The 15,892-nt window shown below is 39.5% G+C and overlaps 1 protein-coding gene across 6 annotated transcripts in view; it reads right to left on the bottom strand.

Annotated features, from left to right (window-relative positions):
- Positions 1-15,892, bottom strand: part of DPY19L1 (dpy-19 like C-mannosyltransferase 1) — a 95,526-nt gene that overhangs the window by 62,170 nt on the left and 17,464 nt on the right. For all 6 annotated transcript variants that reach the window (XM_027102211.1, XM_027102216.1, XM_027102212.1 and 3 more), the window contains exons 4-6: positions 14,533-14,670; positions 11,412-11,532; positions 10,640-10,733 (exon numbers count right to left, since the gene is read on the bottom strand). In XM_027102211.1, the coding sequence (XP_026958012.1) occupies positions 10,640-10,733; positions 11,412-11,532; positions 14,533-14,670 (353 nt within the window). The remainder of the gene's footprint in view (positions 1-10,639; positions 10,734-11,411; positions 11,533-14,532; positions 14,671-15,892) is intronic.

Here is a 15,892-nt window from a genome sequence, read left to right as displayed (position 1 = left end):
GCCTCTCCTAGGGCAGAGATTCAAAAGGTATCTGAAGAGTAAGTGAAAACATAAAAACTATTCAATCAGAAGACTGTTGGCATTCATTTTGGGGGAATCTTGTGGTCAAACATACAACATCTCACGTCATTGCTACTGGGACCTCCATTCCATGGTGAAAAACTTCTTTCCTCATCAGCCTCAGCCTCTACCCAGATGCTTCCTTCTCCTGCCTTGAAACCTCACCTTGCTGTGAGAGTCACCCTGTCATGCTCCTGTATTGGCTTTTGACCTGGAGGTGAGGCCAGCAGCCACCTCTATTGTCACTTCCAGACACTGCTCCTGAGCCCTTCATTAAACCCTGCTCATCTCAGCTCATTTCTTCACTTGCCCTCCTCAGGGCTGTTATCTCCCAACACTCCAGCTCATTCCCCACTATTCACAGCTTTCTCCTTCCTCACAGGCACTCCTAGCTTCTTAACCCTCTGTTGAGCACCACTGGAGAAAATTACACCAACGTGCAAACCTGTGCTGTCCTAAAATTATTTTAAAAAGAACAACTCAATCACAAAGCCTCATGAACTCTGCCTCCCAAATATCATGGAGTCTGTCCGCTTCTCTCCATCCAACCCCCACTATACTAGCTCAGGCCACCATCCCCTTCCACATGGACAATGGCAGCACCTTCCTGTACACCTTCACTATATCCAGGCTCACTCCTCCTACAGTGTATTCTCTACATCATGCCATCATTAAAAATAAATTAATACGATCACACTAACACTATCCACTCAGTCCTTCGTTGGCATCCCATTGTTCTCAGGAGGAAATTCAAACCCCTAAACACGTCTAAAATGCCATGTGGGATCTGGTCCTGCATACGCTTCCAGACCCCTTTCACTATTCTTCCTTCTTCCCCAAAACTTGTGCTCCTGTTGCACTGTCCTTGTCACAGTCCCACAGTGTACAAATAGCCCTGTGGGGGACTGGACTGATGGCAGAGCTGAGGCAGTCCTAGGGAGAGAGAATACCATGGTATCCTAGTAAGAGAGATGCTGGGATGTACCAGAGAGACAGAGAATGCCAGGGTGTCCCAGGGAGGCAAAATGATAGGGTACAAATAAAGAAGTGCAAGGACGCCAGAGATATTCTGAAGGAAGAAACCAATGGGATTTTGTGACTACTTGGATTTCAGAGGTAACTAAAGGGGATAGTCATGGATATCTTCCCAGGGTTAGACCTGGACAACAAACAGTGTGGTCAAGTGTCATTTGCTGAGGGACTTCCCTGGTGGTGCAGTGGTTAAGAATCCGCCTGCCAGTGCAGGGGACACGAATTCAATCCATGGTCCGGGAAGATCCCACCTGCCGCGGAGCAACTAAGCCCGTGTGTCACAAATACTGAGTCTGTGCTCTAGAGCCCCCAAGCCACAACTACTGAGCCCACACGCCACAACTACTGAAGCCTGTGTGCCTAGAGCCCATGCTCCACCACAAGAGAAGCCACCGCAATGAGAAGCCCACGCACTGCAACCAAGAGTAGCCCCAGCCTGCGCAACTAGAGAAAGCCAGCGCACAGCAACAAAGACCCGACGCAGCCAAAAATTTTAAATTAAAAAAAAAATGTCATTTGCTGAGATAATGACATAAAAGGGGGCAGATTTTGTAGAAAAGACACCAATATTTTTAACCAATAACTTTCATCAATTTAAGCATGCTGAAGAGAAATACACATCTTTTAAATATTCATATACAACTGTTAGACCAAATGATTAAAGATGTGCTAGCAGGCCAAGTTAATAGAACATTCAAAAAACCAAAAAAAACCATGGAGCTGGAAAAGTTTGAGCTGGTTCAATTCACAGCCTACTTAAGACACGTTTTTAACCAAAAATCCAGCCTGCATAAACAGTAAATGCTTGATTTATTAATGAAGAACAAAAAAATGTCAAATAAAACAATGCAAGTGAAATTAGCATACAGAATAAGAAATTCAACTTCTCCTTAAAACAGGTGGAGGGCGGGGAAGGAGTAAGAAATTGATGTAAAAAGTTAGTCTATTCTGCCACAGAGCCTAAAAAAAAACACTGAGTCACTTCATAGGTGACTTGGGTTGGATCATGAGAAGACAGTGTTGGAAAACTGGTTATATTAATTATGACTATTCACTTCAGGTTAGAAAGGGGGTTATTAAGCAAAATTAAAAGGAGGTTTTGACATACAGACTAATCTTCCAGTCCCTCAAGGCTTCTGGAACCTATCTATAAATAAAGTAGTTCTAAAAAAAATTCTGGTATCAAAGAAGCCACTATGAACCTCCAATGGCCAAAGATAATAGAGAAAAACAGAAAACCAGAATTGGATTTTCTTTGTACTCTGTGAGTGGTTGGTTCCTCATGTGGAACGCATTTTCTGATGAGTAGCTATGTCTACAAAAGAGTGGCCAGGCTTTTCTCACAAAAGCTGAGAAGCAGTAAAGAACTTAGCAGAAACACGTAGAGAAAGGTAAATATTCAAAGGAGAAGGAGAGTCAGGGACAGATCCGAGTGGTCACATAGGTACTGAGCAGCAAACATTGAATGCAGAGACCTTCATAAAGAAAATCATTTAAAAGTTCTCCTCAAAAAGCTCCCTTAATGCAATAAAGGGAATGGAAAAGAGAGACGGGGAATACTGCTTCCTGCCTTTGTGAGTGGACTTGAGCCCTCACACATAAGTGTCCACAAGAGGTGGGGGTGGGCAATTGTCACTGGTACCTGGTGTCACTTCTGCACTGAAGTGATTAAGAATCCAATGTGCCTCCACTCTCCGTATAGAGGCTTCTGAGGCTGGTAAATGAAGAAGCTACAAGATGATCCCGACCTGTTCATTCTATAATAAAAGCCACTAGTCAGTAAGTCCCATCCACCTTACACCCTTCCAACGGGCTTTTACAAGCTACCTCGTTCTTAAAAATAAATGTCAAGCTAAGGATCACCAGGTTGTGAGGAAGCTTTCAGCGTGAAAAACAGAAACAAATACAAATTGAAGGGGGACCTGCAGTCAAGAGACAATGCAAGAAGCAGAAGAAAACTTCAAGCTCAAACTCTTTAGGAGAGTTGGAAACCTCATAGAAAGTACAATAAAGTATAACAGATAAAATAAGGGAGGGAAAAAACTAGAAATTAGATTTCAATCCAAGAGTTCCATATCCAAACAATAGGATTTTGAGAAAAACAGAGACAATGGAGAAGAGAAAGTCATCCAAGGAATAATACTAGAAAATTTTCCCCAGAACAGAAGAATACACATGTCCAAATGAACAGAACCCACAGGGTATCCAATGAAAAGGATGAAACGAAACCTACCACATCATGACCTTTATTTAAGACATGAAAAAGAAGAACCCAAAAGCTGCCAGAGGGAAAAAAAAGCCACGTACAAAAGGAACTGATGGCAAAACAGAACTAAATTTTGAAAAGCCAAATTGAATTCTTAGAAGACAGTGGAACAAAGTCTGAGGAAAATAAAATACTAAAATCAGTCAAATCAAGTGAAAAAGTAAAATATAAAGTTCCAACATGCAAGCCTAGAGAGTGATCGGCCTAGTGTGGAACCAGAAGACAGGACTCTAAGAGGGAGGCCCCAGGGACTAGCGGGGGGGAGAACTGAAACGGTGAATTTTATACATTTGGCAACATATAAATTAAGCATTTTACAGTTTAGTTGTGGTTCAGAATTAATCAGTATACAGAAACCAAAGGAAAACAAAATAATAGGCAATTACTAACTACAGGAAAGAAACTGTTACCATGTAAACAATTAATTACCCTACGTGACTCAGCAGTGAGCAATATTTACATGGTTATAAGAACCTAAGTATGGGCTACTGGTTTCCATGGTAGAATTGCTGAGATTTCAAAGATGTGCAAGTGGTTTCTCTGGACAAAGGAATGGATGGGTTATGGAGACAGACGGGGTAAGAAACTGCTGCTGCATTTTATCACAAAAAGCCAATAAGCCAAGGTCATGTACGTACACACAAAATAATGACAATTAACTTTAAAAACACACTAATAAGTCTCTTACCCAGCTGTAGAATATAATTAAAAAAGTAGTTCAATAAACTTATTTGGGGACCTGTTGATATTTGTCAGACAAAGAGCTATGAGTAAAACAATCATAAAAATCTTCCAGACAACATTAAAACAGATGTTCTTATTCATCACTAAAGGAAATAAAATAGTATATTTTATTAATTTTGGCTTGAAAAACCATTAGAACAGAAACTTCAAAAAACAAACTGAAACATCACAAATCGTCAGACCATCCCAAACTATGGGGCACACTTCTATAGGGAGGAGGATGAATTGGGGAGAGATGTGCAATCAAAGAAATACACATTCAGGGAAACTGAAATGCCACACACAGCCTGCTACCTTTCATTTCAATTTGTAATGTGTCAACAAAATTATTCTAAGAAAAATTAATGGATCACAAAATCACATATATGAGTACTAAAAACAGCAAAATAGGATCCTAAAAAATAGTAATATTAAAAAGAGTAAACTTACACGTGTCAAACTAAAAAAACAATGTCCACAATTTTTCAAAACTAAACAATATACCATATTTAAGAATATATACATAGGTGGTAAAGTTATAAAGAAAAGCAAGGAAAAACTTAGACCAAAAGTTAGGATGCCATTTCCTCTGAGGCCTGGGAGAAGGGAAGAAAATGCATTAAGGAGGAATTTTAAGTGAATGAAAGCTTCCAATAATGATATTTCTTAATTTGAGTGATGGGCACACAGGTGTTCACTTTACTATTGTTTAAAAATATATGTAAATATTTTATACAATTCCACAGGGAGGACACATTTCACACATAAAAAAGTTTCCTAAGAGAGGATAGTGGGTACTACAGTAGGTAATGTACTCAAACCACAGAGATGCACGAAACATAAAGTAAGGAATTTCATATAGTTGTTTCTTTTAAGACCCTAAAAGTAAAGTTCAGTAAAAGTATTTTCCATGGAGGACAACAAACAAGTGTGCAAGTAGGCAGCAGGGCCTGGAGAGTTACCAGACCGTATAAGTGGACTCAGAGTCATCAACTCTACTCAATGCTCAATGATTTCTAAAGAAGATCTGCTCAGATGATCTAGAACAGAGAGCTACATGCTGAAAGAGCCTAAAAATCAAAAAGGGGTATTCTCTGGGCACCCTGCAGTAGAACAGTGAATGGAAAAGGGCTCAAAGATTCTATTACAAGATCTAAAAATCATACTCAAACTTAGGTGCTTTAATGATTCTCCTCTATTTCTCGCCTTAAGAATTGTGGGAGGGACTTTCCTGGTGGTACAGTGGTTAAGAATCCACCTGCCAATGCAGGGGACATGGGTTCGAGCCCTGGTCCGGGAAGATCCCACATGCCATGGAGCAACTAAGCCCATGAGCCACAACTACTGAGCCCACGTGCCACAACTACTGAAGCCCACATGCCTAGAGCCCGTGCTCCACAACAAGAGAAGCCACCGCAATGAGAAGCCTGCACACCACAACAAAGAGTAGCCCCTACTCACCACAACTAGAGAAAGCCCGCTTGCAGCAACGAAGACCCAACGCAGCCATTAATTAATTAATTAATTAATTTTTAAAAAAGAATTGTGGGAAAGGAATTTTTGTCCATCCTTCAGCTACAGTTTTTATGAGAGGTGTAGAAATTCTAAAGATGGCCATAATCAGTGAGAAACTAAAGAGAAAATTAAGCACAAAAAGACAGGAACAGAGTCCCTATAGGCTGTTCACAGCACTTCTCCGTGAAAACCTTGAGTGGTTTTATGCATTATTTTACCATCCTTAGATTAAAACCAAACAAAAGAATGGCTTGGCTGGCTGCCAGGTAATCACTGTAAAAGGGGCAGGTGGTACAGGTGGATGGGACCACACCCTCACCACTGGTGAGACCAGACTGCAGTAGAGAAAGGAACAGGAGTTTTAAAGATTAGATTGTGGGTGACAAGGATACCCAATGGGTAGACCAATTAAAAAATCTTGCTTCAATTTTGTCCTTTGAGAGGGAAAGGTAAGAGATGTACATATTCCTTGGCAGAAGGGAAGGAACCAAGAAAGACAGACTGAAGGATGGTGACAAATAAAGAATAACAAATAAAGAATAACTACGTGGGCTTCCCTGGTGGCGCAGTGGTTGAGACTCCGCCTGCCGATGCAGGGGACACAGGTTCGTGCCCCGGTCTGGAAAGATCCCACATGCCGCAGAGCGGCTCGGCCCGTGAGCCATGGCCGCTGAGCCTGGGTGTCCGGAGCCTGTGCTCCGCAATGGGAGAGGCCACAACAGTGAGAGGGTCACATACCGAAAAAAAAAAAAAAAAGAATAACTACGTGGTAGCAAGTAGGGATGAACTCTGTAACAGCAACAGGGGGATGAGCCTTAAAACAAAAACACATCTTCAAATGGACATCCCTTTTTCAGGACTAATTCTGTCCTAAATTAATTTTCCACTAATAGAAATATTCACCCTCAAAAAACAAAGTTTGTTTTGACTTCCTTTGAATTTCAAAGCAAGGCAAAAGGACGAAACCAACTAACTGGGGAAATAAACATACTTCTGACAGACACCTCTATCAGAAGTAATAGAGACAAGAAACACGTGGAGTAGGAGGAGGGAAGGAGAGAGAGTTGATATGGAGAGGACAGGCCTCCTTGGTTAAAAGGGCTTTCAAATTCCCACTTTCAGTTTTCATGAGGCCCAAATACTTTGTTTCCTGTCCCTAATACCACAAGACCTCTGTATCCCAGTACCACACTCCTTCTTTTATTTGAGCTAGTCAGAGTATTTCTGGTGAGCTATTTCCAAAAAGAACTAAAAAATCCTGTTTAGAAACTCTGTTATTATTTGTACACATCTTTTGTATCAATAAAATTTATAATAAATTTTAGGTATATGTATATTTTTTCCCGAGAGTTGGCTATTAAACATTTACCAGCACACCACTGCTTCAGGGTAAATATTAATAGCTATACATACCATCCAATCTACTCTTAACAATGCACAGTGGACTAGTGAAGAAGCATCCCACACTCCAGAATAATATTAAAATCAAACTGAATGACAAAGAACGAAAGGATTAATATTACTTGCATGATATCTGCCCTTCAGGTCCAACAAGAAAAGCTTGCATTTATCAATAAGAGATTCCACTCCTCAGGAATGTATTGAATTCCCCTCAAAAGCAGCAATGGGGACTTTCGTAACAGCCTACTAACTACTCTCCTACGTTCCCTCCCCCTGGCAGAACAGAGACTTGCACACGCGGGGTCTTGAGAAACTGGCCTCCAGAAACTGTCAGTCTGTGGCTGAGAAATACCAGGGCATCTTATGAAATAAATAACTGTAACTATGTCTTCACAACACAGCTTTTAGAAAACAATCAACAATAGGTGTTTTAAAGAAATACCAAAATCCTGAGAATTCCAGACAAGAAGGTACATCAGAAATAGGTTGTGTTTGCAAAAACATCTTACTTCATCTCCTTAAGTCAGAGGTTGGCAGCCCAGCCCCATTTCCCATTTGGCTATGTTTTCTATTTTCCCTTCTACTTCCATTTCCGGTGAAATAAACTGGCTTATTTGACTTCAGAAAACCCGTGTGTGTGTGTGTGTGTGTGTGTGTGTGTGTGTGTGTGTGTGTGTGTATTTAGTTTAAAAACAAATATACTTCTGGATTTTAAAATGTCATACTCAATCTGCCTATAAATTTCTAATCTGCTAAACAAATATCAACTTTTATTTCTCAATAGAAACACAATTTATAAAAAAGATTCTAAACTCAATTGAAGATATCCTCCTCTTTATTCTTAACCTACACGTTAAGAAGCCTGCAGCTTTATCCCACTTTATAAAATTAGAAGGGTGACAGACATAACAATCAAGGAAGAAAACATTAAGAACTACCTCTCATTGGACACCTCTAAAAATACTCATGTCAAGAACACTTAAAAATGCAATGAAAAAAACTGATAGAAAAAGTGACAGAAGACTTGATTCAACATGTTATAAACCAGGGTCACTACTGGAGTATAATTTACACACCTGGGCCCCCAGGGTGCAGTGCAACAGTCAAGAGAATACAAGTGGCTCCACAATGCACAAGAACTGGGTGTCATTTGGGGATGGGTGGACGATCCTGGAGTTTCGGATGTGTTTGGACAGGACTGAAGACATTATTTAGGGAAAAGAAAATGTGTGACACTAGTGGGGTCTCTATATCCAAGCACAGCTCCAGAGGGTAAACCACCAGGTACAAGAGTCGGACAACATCAAAGGAGCCAGCTGGGGCACAAAGCAGTAAAGTGGGTGAAGCTGAAACAGGATGCAGCCCTCAGAGCTGGGAGAAGAACCAGAGACAGCTAGCTGGCAAGACCCAAATCCTCTTACGGTAAAGTCACTCCCTCCTGCTACCCTAAGCAGTGAATGTTCTATGGATTTTTTTTTTTTTATCCTAAAATTACAATAAGAGATTAGACCTTACACCACAACTCAGCACATGTACATCTACACACATATATACAATAAGCAACAAACAGAAGTTTCTCTAAATAACACCTATTTTATAATGGTATACTTTATTTTTTACATTTGTGTTCTTTTTCATGTAAAAAAGTTGCTGGGCCTAACTGACTAAATTGATTTTAAAATCCCCTAGGTAAAGCCCCGCAATTTGACAGACTCTGTGCTGAAGTAGTCACTGGCTGACTTTGGGGGCAGGTGGGTGTCAAGGGTCACATGAGATCATAGCTCAGCTTGAATCCTGTCCCTCTATTGGTCAAATTTCTGATTTCCTTCACTTGCTTTGGAAGTGGTTTCAAACCAGCCTGACATTAAGGTCATTCATCAACCAGCCCAACTCATTTCCCCAATCTTAATCTTCCACAACGCCTCCTCAATCATCTGCGTCCCAGTAAAACTGATCTGCTTGTAACCCCTCCATATCCCAGATTTTCCACCTTTGCTCACCCCTGGGATTCTTTTCTCCTCCACCTATCCAAAATGCTCTGACCCTCCAAGGCGGAGCTAAATCGACTGCTCACACAGAACAAATTTCTCCTGCCTCCAGAACTGTAAGCACTTTATCCTTGCTGTCTATCTTCTACTGACACACGCCTACCACCACTGCCATCTCTCACCTCACCCCACCACCATGCTCTCAGAACCCAAACATGCAGTCTCAAAAAGAGACCACTTGGTATGCACTTTATGTGCTGACTGAACAAACGAACATGTAGGGAGCATACTGCTGTCTGCGGACTAAAAAATCTCAGGCCAGGGCCCAAACCACCAAGAATCCCTCAACCAAAACTAGAACCTCATATTCTCTGCGGCAGATATTGTGCCTTCAGCCTCTGAAACAGTTGTTATAGCAAGCATTATACGAAAATGATACTGAATATTTACTTTAATAAATGTTTAGAAATTCTTTCAATTGAAAAACAGCATAACTATAGATTAGCAATTTAGTAATAATGCCATGTTCCATGTTTTAACTTCTCTTACTTAAAATCTAATTTCCCAAATGTAATAAAGCTATCCATAAGACAGCTGGGTAGTACTTAGCAAAATGGATAGATCCCCTCAAACTCATCTAACTTTGGCTTCTCATGAGACAAGGCACACTGGCCTTGCTTTCCTTCAAGTCAGCCTCCTCTCCTGATGACCAGATACTTTGGTTAAGTTATTTCTGTGTGTCTTGTTTCAAAAACAAAATTTTTCACATCATCTTTTAATCATGAGTTTTCATTTCGGTCTCCCCCAATTACATAATTAAAAGAACTTTCTTTGATGCTAATATTTCTGACTTTGCTCTAAGTATCTTAAATCTCTATGCAAATATATTTTAAGTTGATCTTCTAATAGTTTCCTCATTTGACAAATATTTATCAAGCAACTGCTATACACTCAAACACTGAGCTAGGATGCAATAGACTCTTTGAGGCACTAAACTAAGAATGCCACACTTCCAAAGCAAAGAAGATAACAGGATAATAGCAGATTCACACTCATTAACCCAAATTGAAAATCACATACATACGCTATACTTCTGTACCGCAAAGAATCAGTAAGAAGTAAAAAAGAAAATTCTAAAGATACTCTGAAGGTAAAATAGTTCAAGCAAGTAATGTAAGGAATGGTCAAAAAAAAGAAGAAACAGAAATACAAAACACAGAAAGTTTGTCTATCTTTCAGTTTTAGAAATGTTGCTCAACTATGAAGTAAATGAGGTCAGATATTCAATATCTGTATAGAATATATTTCTATTTAACATCAGCAAAATAGTCATTAACACCATTTGATAATGAGTGGTTCTTTCCTTTATATTTTATGTAAACAGTATATACTGCTTATGCACAAATGCCTATGAATATTTAATATTTATCAAATATCCCCATCCTGCTCTACTTAAACCTTTAAAATTATTTTAAATGTGGCTAGCTAAGCCAATGGTAAAATCATTCAAATGGGAAATAATTTTGTATCTACAAATAGATATATTGGAAATGACATTGTTATAAAACTGAACTATAAGTCAATCATTATCCCACTTTTCTTACTATTCTAGTATATAATATTATAAACACATATGAAAAATGAATAGTCTTACCTTAAATATGTGCCATATATGAAGAATAATGCCATCATTAGTCCATTTAAAATAAAAATTACAGCAACATAAAAGCAAGCAGGATCTCCCAATCCTTTAAAAATAAAGAAAAAATATGCTCTAACTATAAATTATGTGTCTGGCAATTTACATTAAAATGTGCTTATTTTGAAAATGGTTGCCATATATATTAAATGGTTGCCTTGGTTCCCATATGAACACATGACACTAGTGTGGAACATAGATGAGAGCAGAGTAGTAACTACTGTGGTTTCAAAACAGGGCTGAAAATTCATGGACACTCCTCCTGTAGAGGTACGGGGTCTATGCCCCTGCTTCTGAGTCTGGCTGGGCTTGTGACTGCTTCAATAGATCATGGCAGAAGCCATATAGAAGACGTCATGCAGTATCAACTTAGAGCCCTGAGCTACCACATGAAAAGCCTAACTATCCTGAGGTACTATGCTACACAAAAGCCCAAGTTACATGAAAAGGGCACATGTAGGTGTCACAGTTGAGTCTCAGTTGGGCCCAGCCTTGCAGGTACAAGTACCATGCAGGTACTTACATTCTGGCTCTAAGTGAAGTAGCCCCAAGTTAATTCCAGTCTTCCCAGCCATTTGAGTCTAGCAGAGTCCTCTGACATAGTGGAAACCAACCAACCATCCTATACCCTGCCCAAATTCCCTACTTTCAGAAGCTGTACACCACTAAGTTTGCAGGAAATTTATTATGCTGCAACAGACAACTGGACAATATCATAGAAACTTGCCTTCACAGCTTTCAATAGGGCTGAGTCCTTCTCCTCTGGTAACTGTCCAACATATCTTGGTTTGAATACCAATCAAGTCCATTATTTTGATATAAATCCTGTACCAGCTGGCTAAGACTACCTAATTTTTTTAAAAAAAGAGAGACACCATAAGAAAAAAATATTATCCTCAATAGTTTCCTTACTAGAATATTTTTGAGATATTTTGATAATTATCAAACTTTCCCTTCCTGTACCATCCACTTGGGTCCCTTTAAATCTAGTAAAAGGACCTTCACAATCCCCTGTGTAGATTCTTCACTGGTCAGTCTTCACCAGTGCATGGCCTCTCATGGGTAAGAATAAAATATAACAAGAAATATGCAAATCTGTAATTTTCAAAAGCTATAAAACTCGACTAAGGGACATAAAGGAAGAGTTGAACAAACAGAAAGATAATCTGTCTTCCTGAATAGATCTAATTTTTCAAGATGTGAATTCTTCCTCAAATTAATTCATAAACATAACACAATGCTAAGCAAAATCCCAAGTGTCTACTGAGATGCATTATATGGAAAAATGACAAAAAGGAGATAACTGAAGAAAATGTCCTAACAGATAACAAAATTTGTTACTTACATAATTAAATAGTGTGATACTGGCACAAGAATAGCCAGACAGATCAAAGTAACCATGGTGGAGGCAGTGGAGTGCCACCCAGATCCCCCTTCAAGGCTGAGGCACTCATTCCCCTAGCAGCTGGGAGGGTTGGTGGCCGACAGCTCCCAGCTGAGTCCCTCTCTGGGAGCTACCCTCTGCTGAAGAGAGTAAATTCACTGAAGATCATACCCCTCCCAAGGGCAACTGCATCCAATGTCTAATTACTCAACAGGGGGAGGTATAAAGGCCAGGGGCCCTTGCCTCAGGTAGGACAACTCTGCGGGGTCATCCCAGTTCCAGAGCTTCCCAGGGGATTGGCTGAGGCCTTTGCTGTGACTGCATCACAGCTCATTTCTCCTCCTCCTCCTCCTACTTCCTTCATCCCCCTTCAGATGTTGCCCCCAAGGGCTTTCCCCTATACACTTCCTGTGTGCACATCTCCTCTTTTCCAGGACCTCAACCTAAGGTAACACTGAACACGAAGTCCAAAAGCAGATGCAAGCATATATGTATAATAATTCTGGATATAATAAAGAAGCAGGGAGAAGACGGACCACTCATCCAAGTGTTAGGTTACACAGAAGACCACTTTGAAAACATATAACGTTAGATCCCTACCCCAACGCTGAGCATCCAGACGAATTCCAGATAAATTAAAAATGTAAATCTCAAAAACATAATTATAACAATTAAGAATGAAGATTTTTTACATATGAATGACTAAAACCCATAAATCTAAAAGCTTCACAGATATCTCTGAACAGAAAAAATACATTCTCATCATACTGTACAAAATAAAAGGCAACAAAAAGCTGGAGAAAATATCTTATCATATAGCATAGTATTAACATCCCGCATATAATAAATGAGCGCTTATAAAATATCAATAAAAACATAGACAAAGGGCATGAATAAGCAATTATTTTTAAAAGTGAAAATGCATTTTAAGATATAGCATTGAATAAAATATACATACACACACATATATACAGCAATGAACAAAATACTTCATGTGATCTTAACTTTTTTCAGCCTATTAAATTAGCAAGGATGCAGGGAAACAAGCATTTTCAGAAAAACTGCTAGTGGGAATATAACCTATCTAGAAAGCATTTTGGCAACATGTACCAAAATCATTAAAGCATATATTCTGTTGAACTAAATAGTTCCACATCAACATATTCATAGTTTAAAAAAACATAAGAATGTATGTAAAGATTTCGCTTCAAGGATGCTTATTGCAGCATTAGATCTTTTAAAAGTTGAAAACAACCCAAGTTTTCATAAAAGATGGACTAAATAAACAATGGTAGATTGTATATACAGCCATAAAACATGATGCTGTTGAAGAAAAGATGACTTAGGAAGATGGTTTTAAATATTCTTAAAAGACAGGGCTTCCCTGGTGGCACAGTGGTTGAGAGTCCGCCTGCCGATGCAGGGGACACGGGTTCGTGCCCCAGTCTGGGAAGATCCCACATGCCGCGGAGCGGCTGGGCCCGTGGGCCATGGCCACTGAGCCTGCGCGTCCGGAGCCTGTTCTCCGCAACGGGAGAGGCCACAACAGTGAGAGGCCCGTGTACCGCAAAAAATATATATATATATATTCTTAAAAGACAAAAAGCACTTATAAAAAATGTTATGTGTTGTGTGATCCCATTGCTGTAAAAGTAAATGTGTACATGGTTATAGAAAGTACTCAATAAGTACTTTGGTGATTATTTATTGGTCTCTATCTCCTCTATCTCTATTGCCTTACTAATCAATCAGGCTAACTCAGTTGATCTGGAAGTTGGACTCCACTCACTCAATGCGAAATGACCAAAAGCCCTGCTTCGTGCTGGTACTGAGCCCGGGCTTGAGATCCCACAGAGACCATGGCCCTGGCATCAGGCAGCATGCCTTCTAGAAGCATCAGCACGCTAAGAAGGGGGAGCCCAGGGGACGTACGCCTAACAGGAGAACCTCAAGGAGGAGTCACTGAGGAAGTTACATCTCAGGTTGGTCCTGGAGAATGCTTAGGGATGCATCAAATGAAGGAGGGATGGTGAAGGAGAGGCCAAAGGTTACTGATATCACTGCCTTCCTATCTCAGGTCCTTTCTTCCACTCCCACAGGGGAAAAGTGCATTCAATTAAATGAAGAATCCCAGATAAGGAAGAAACATTATTTGGCAAATGACATGTACAAGGAATGGCGCTCCTCTGCTATAATCCCTATAAACATACCAAATCTAGACAGTTTTCATACTTTGTAAACCATGCAATCATACTAATCATTCCCATAAAATCAGTTAAAGACCCCCAAAATTAATAATGATCTTTTTTCCATATTCCTTTCCAAGAAAAGATACACGTTTTCTTTAAAAAAAAAAAGAAAATTTAATATACTGAACTACATCTTAGATTTAGAATCAGCATTTAATATAAGTAATACTTTAAAAAGTAAAAAAAAAAAAATCACAATTGAAAAAGTATCTTACCTCAGGGTAAAGATTGAACCTTTTTAATGTATTAATAACAAGGGGATATTCAGTCAGCTTATCATTCATAATCATCCATACTCCATCCAAAAATGAGGGTGCTTCCACAATAGTCTTAAAGTAGGAATAATACAGTCCCTGAAACAAGCACATGTTATGATTAAAAGGACATAATCACTATGCCTCTTATTAGGTTAAAAAAAAAAACTTAAATATACTGCTTTTGAAAAATAAAGCAATCAAGAAAGTAACAGCTACAATTAATTTCATAGGTTTCTGATCACTAATAAATGCTCAGGTTGCAAAAAACTTACATATCTTAGTATAACCTTGTCTTAATTGAAACAATTGATCTCAAAATAGCTTCAAAAATAGTTTCAACATTTAAAAAGTAATATAGGGCTTCCCTGGTGGCGCACTGGTTGAGAGTCCACCTGCCGATGCAGGGGACACGGGTTTGTGCCCCGGTCCGGGAAGATCCCACATGCCGCGGAGCGGCTGGGCCCATGAGCCATGGCCGCTGAGCCTGCGCGTCCGGAGCCTGTGCTCCGCAATGGGAGAGGCCACAACAGTGAGAGGCCCGCGTACCGCAAAAAAATTTTTAAAAAAGAATAAAAAGTAATATAACTCAGACAGCACGCTTCATTTAAGAAACCCCTATAACCCATACTAACTGAAGTGTTAGTAAAGGCTATCTTACGAACAGGATGAGTTTACTATGGAACCTAAGTTTACCATGAACCAACGCAATCATCCTCAGCCAAAAACGTTTCCCCCTAAATGCTTATTTGAATCCTCAAAATGGTGCTATCAGCCACCTTTCCTCCAGAGTTATATGTAAAAATACAAATATATTAGGAAGGCTACACACTGATGTATTACATGTAAGTTACATTCAGATGCCAGCTAGTTTTACAGACTATTTTCCTTCTTCTCAGCTCAGCATAAGGTAAGTACCCTGCAGGACCAGGGCTCTGAGGGTGGAAGAGAGGGACAGTGGTAGTACTCCCATTTTGAGGAAAATAATTTTTTACTTTGACATGCTAATTATGAAAGATATCAAGGTTGGAATACTACATGGGACAAAAAACAAGCAAGTACTAGAAGCCTTATGAGGGAGCAGAAGTGGCAGCATAGGGCAAAACAGATGAACCAATTCCATCTGCTATACAGTTTTGTCTAGAGCTCCCCTGGTAGCCAGTACCATTAGCTATCAAACTCTAAACTCACCTTAAGGTTTATAAATATCAAAGTGATTTGCCTACCCAGAAAAGGAAAAGAATGGTTCTTGATACCATGGTATTTAGCTCTCATATCACTGTTTTTTTAAATACTTCCTACTGTACTAGGTTGAATAATG

Source organism: Aethalodelphis obliquidens, unplaced genomic scaffold (genome assembly GCF_003676395.1).
Source record: "Aethalodelphis obliquidens isolate GAN/ISIS:26980383/991018 unplaced genomic scaffold, ASM367639v1 scaffold5, whole genome shotgun sequence".
Classification (NCBI taxonomy): domain Eukaryota; kingdom Metazoa; phylum Chordata; class Mammalia; order Artiodactyla; family Delphinidae; genus Aethalodelphis; species Aethalodelphis obliquidens.
Note: the sequence above shows the minus strand (reverse complement) of the source record. Positions and strands in the feature narration are given on the sequence as shown.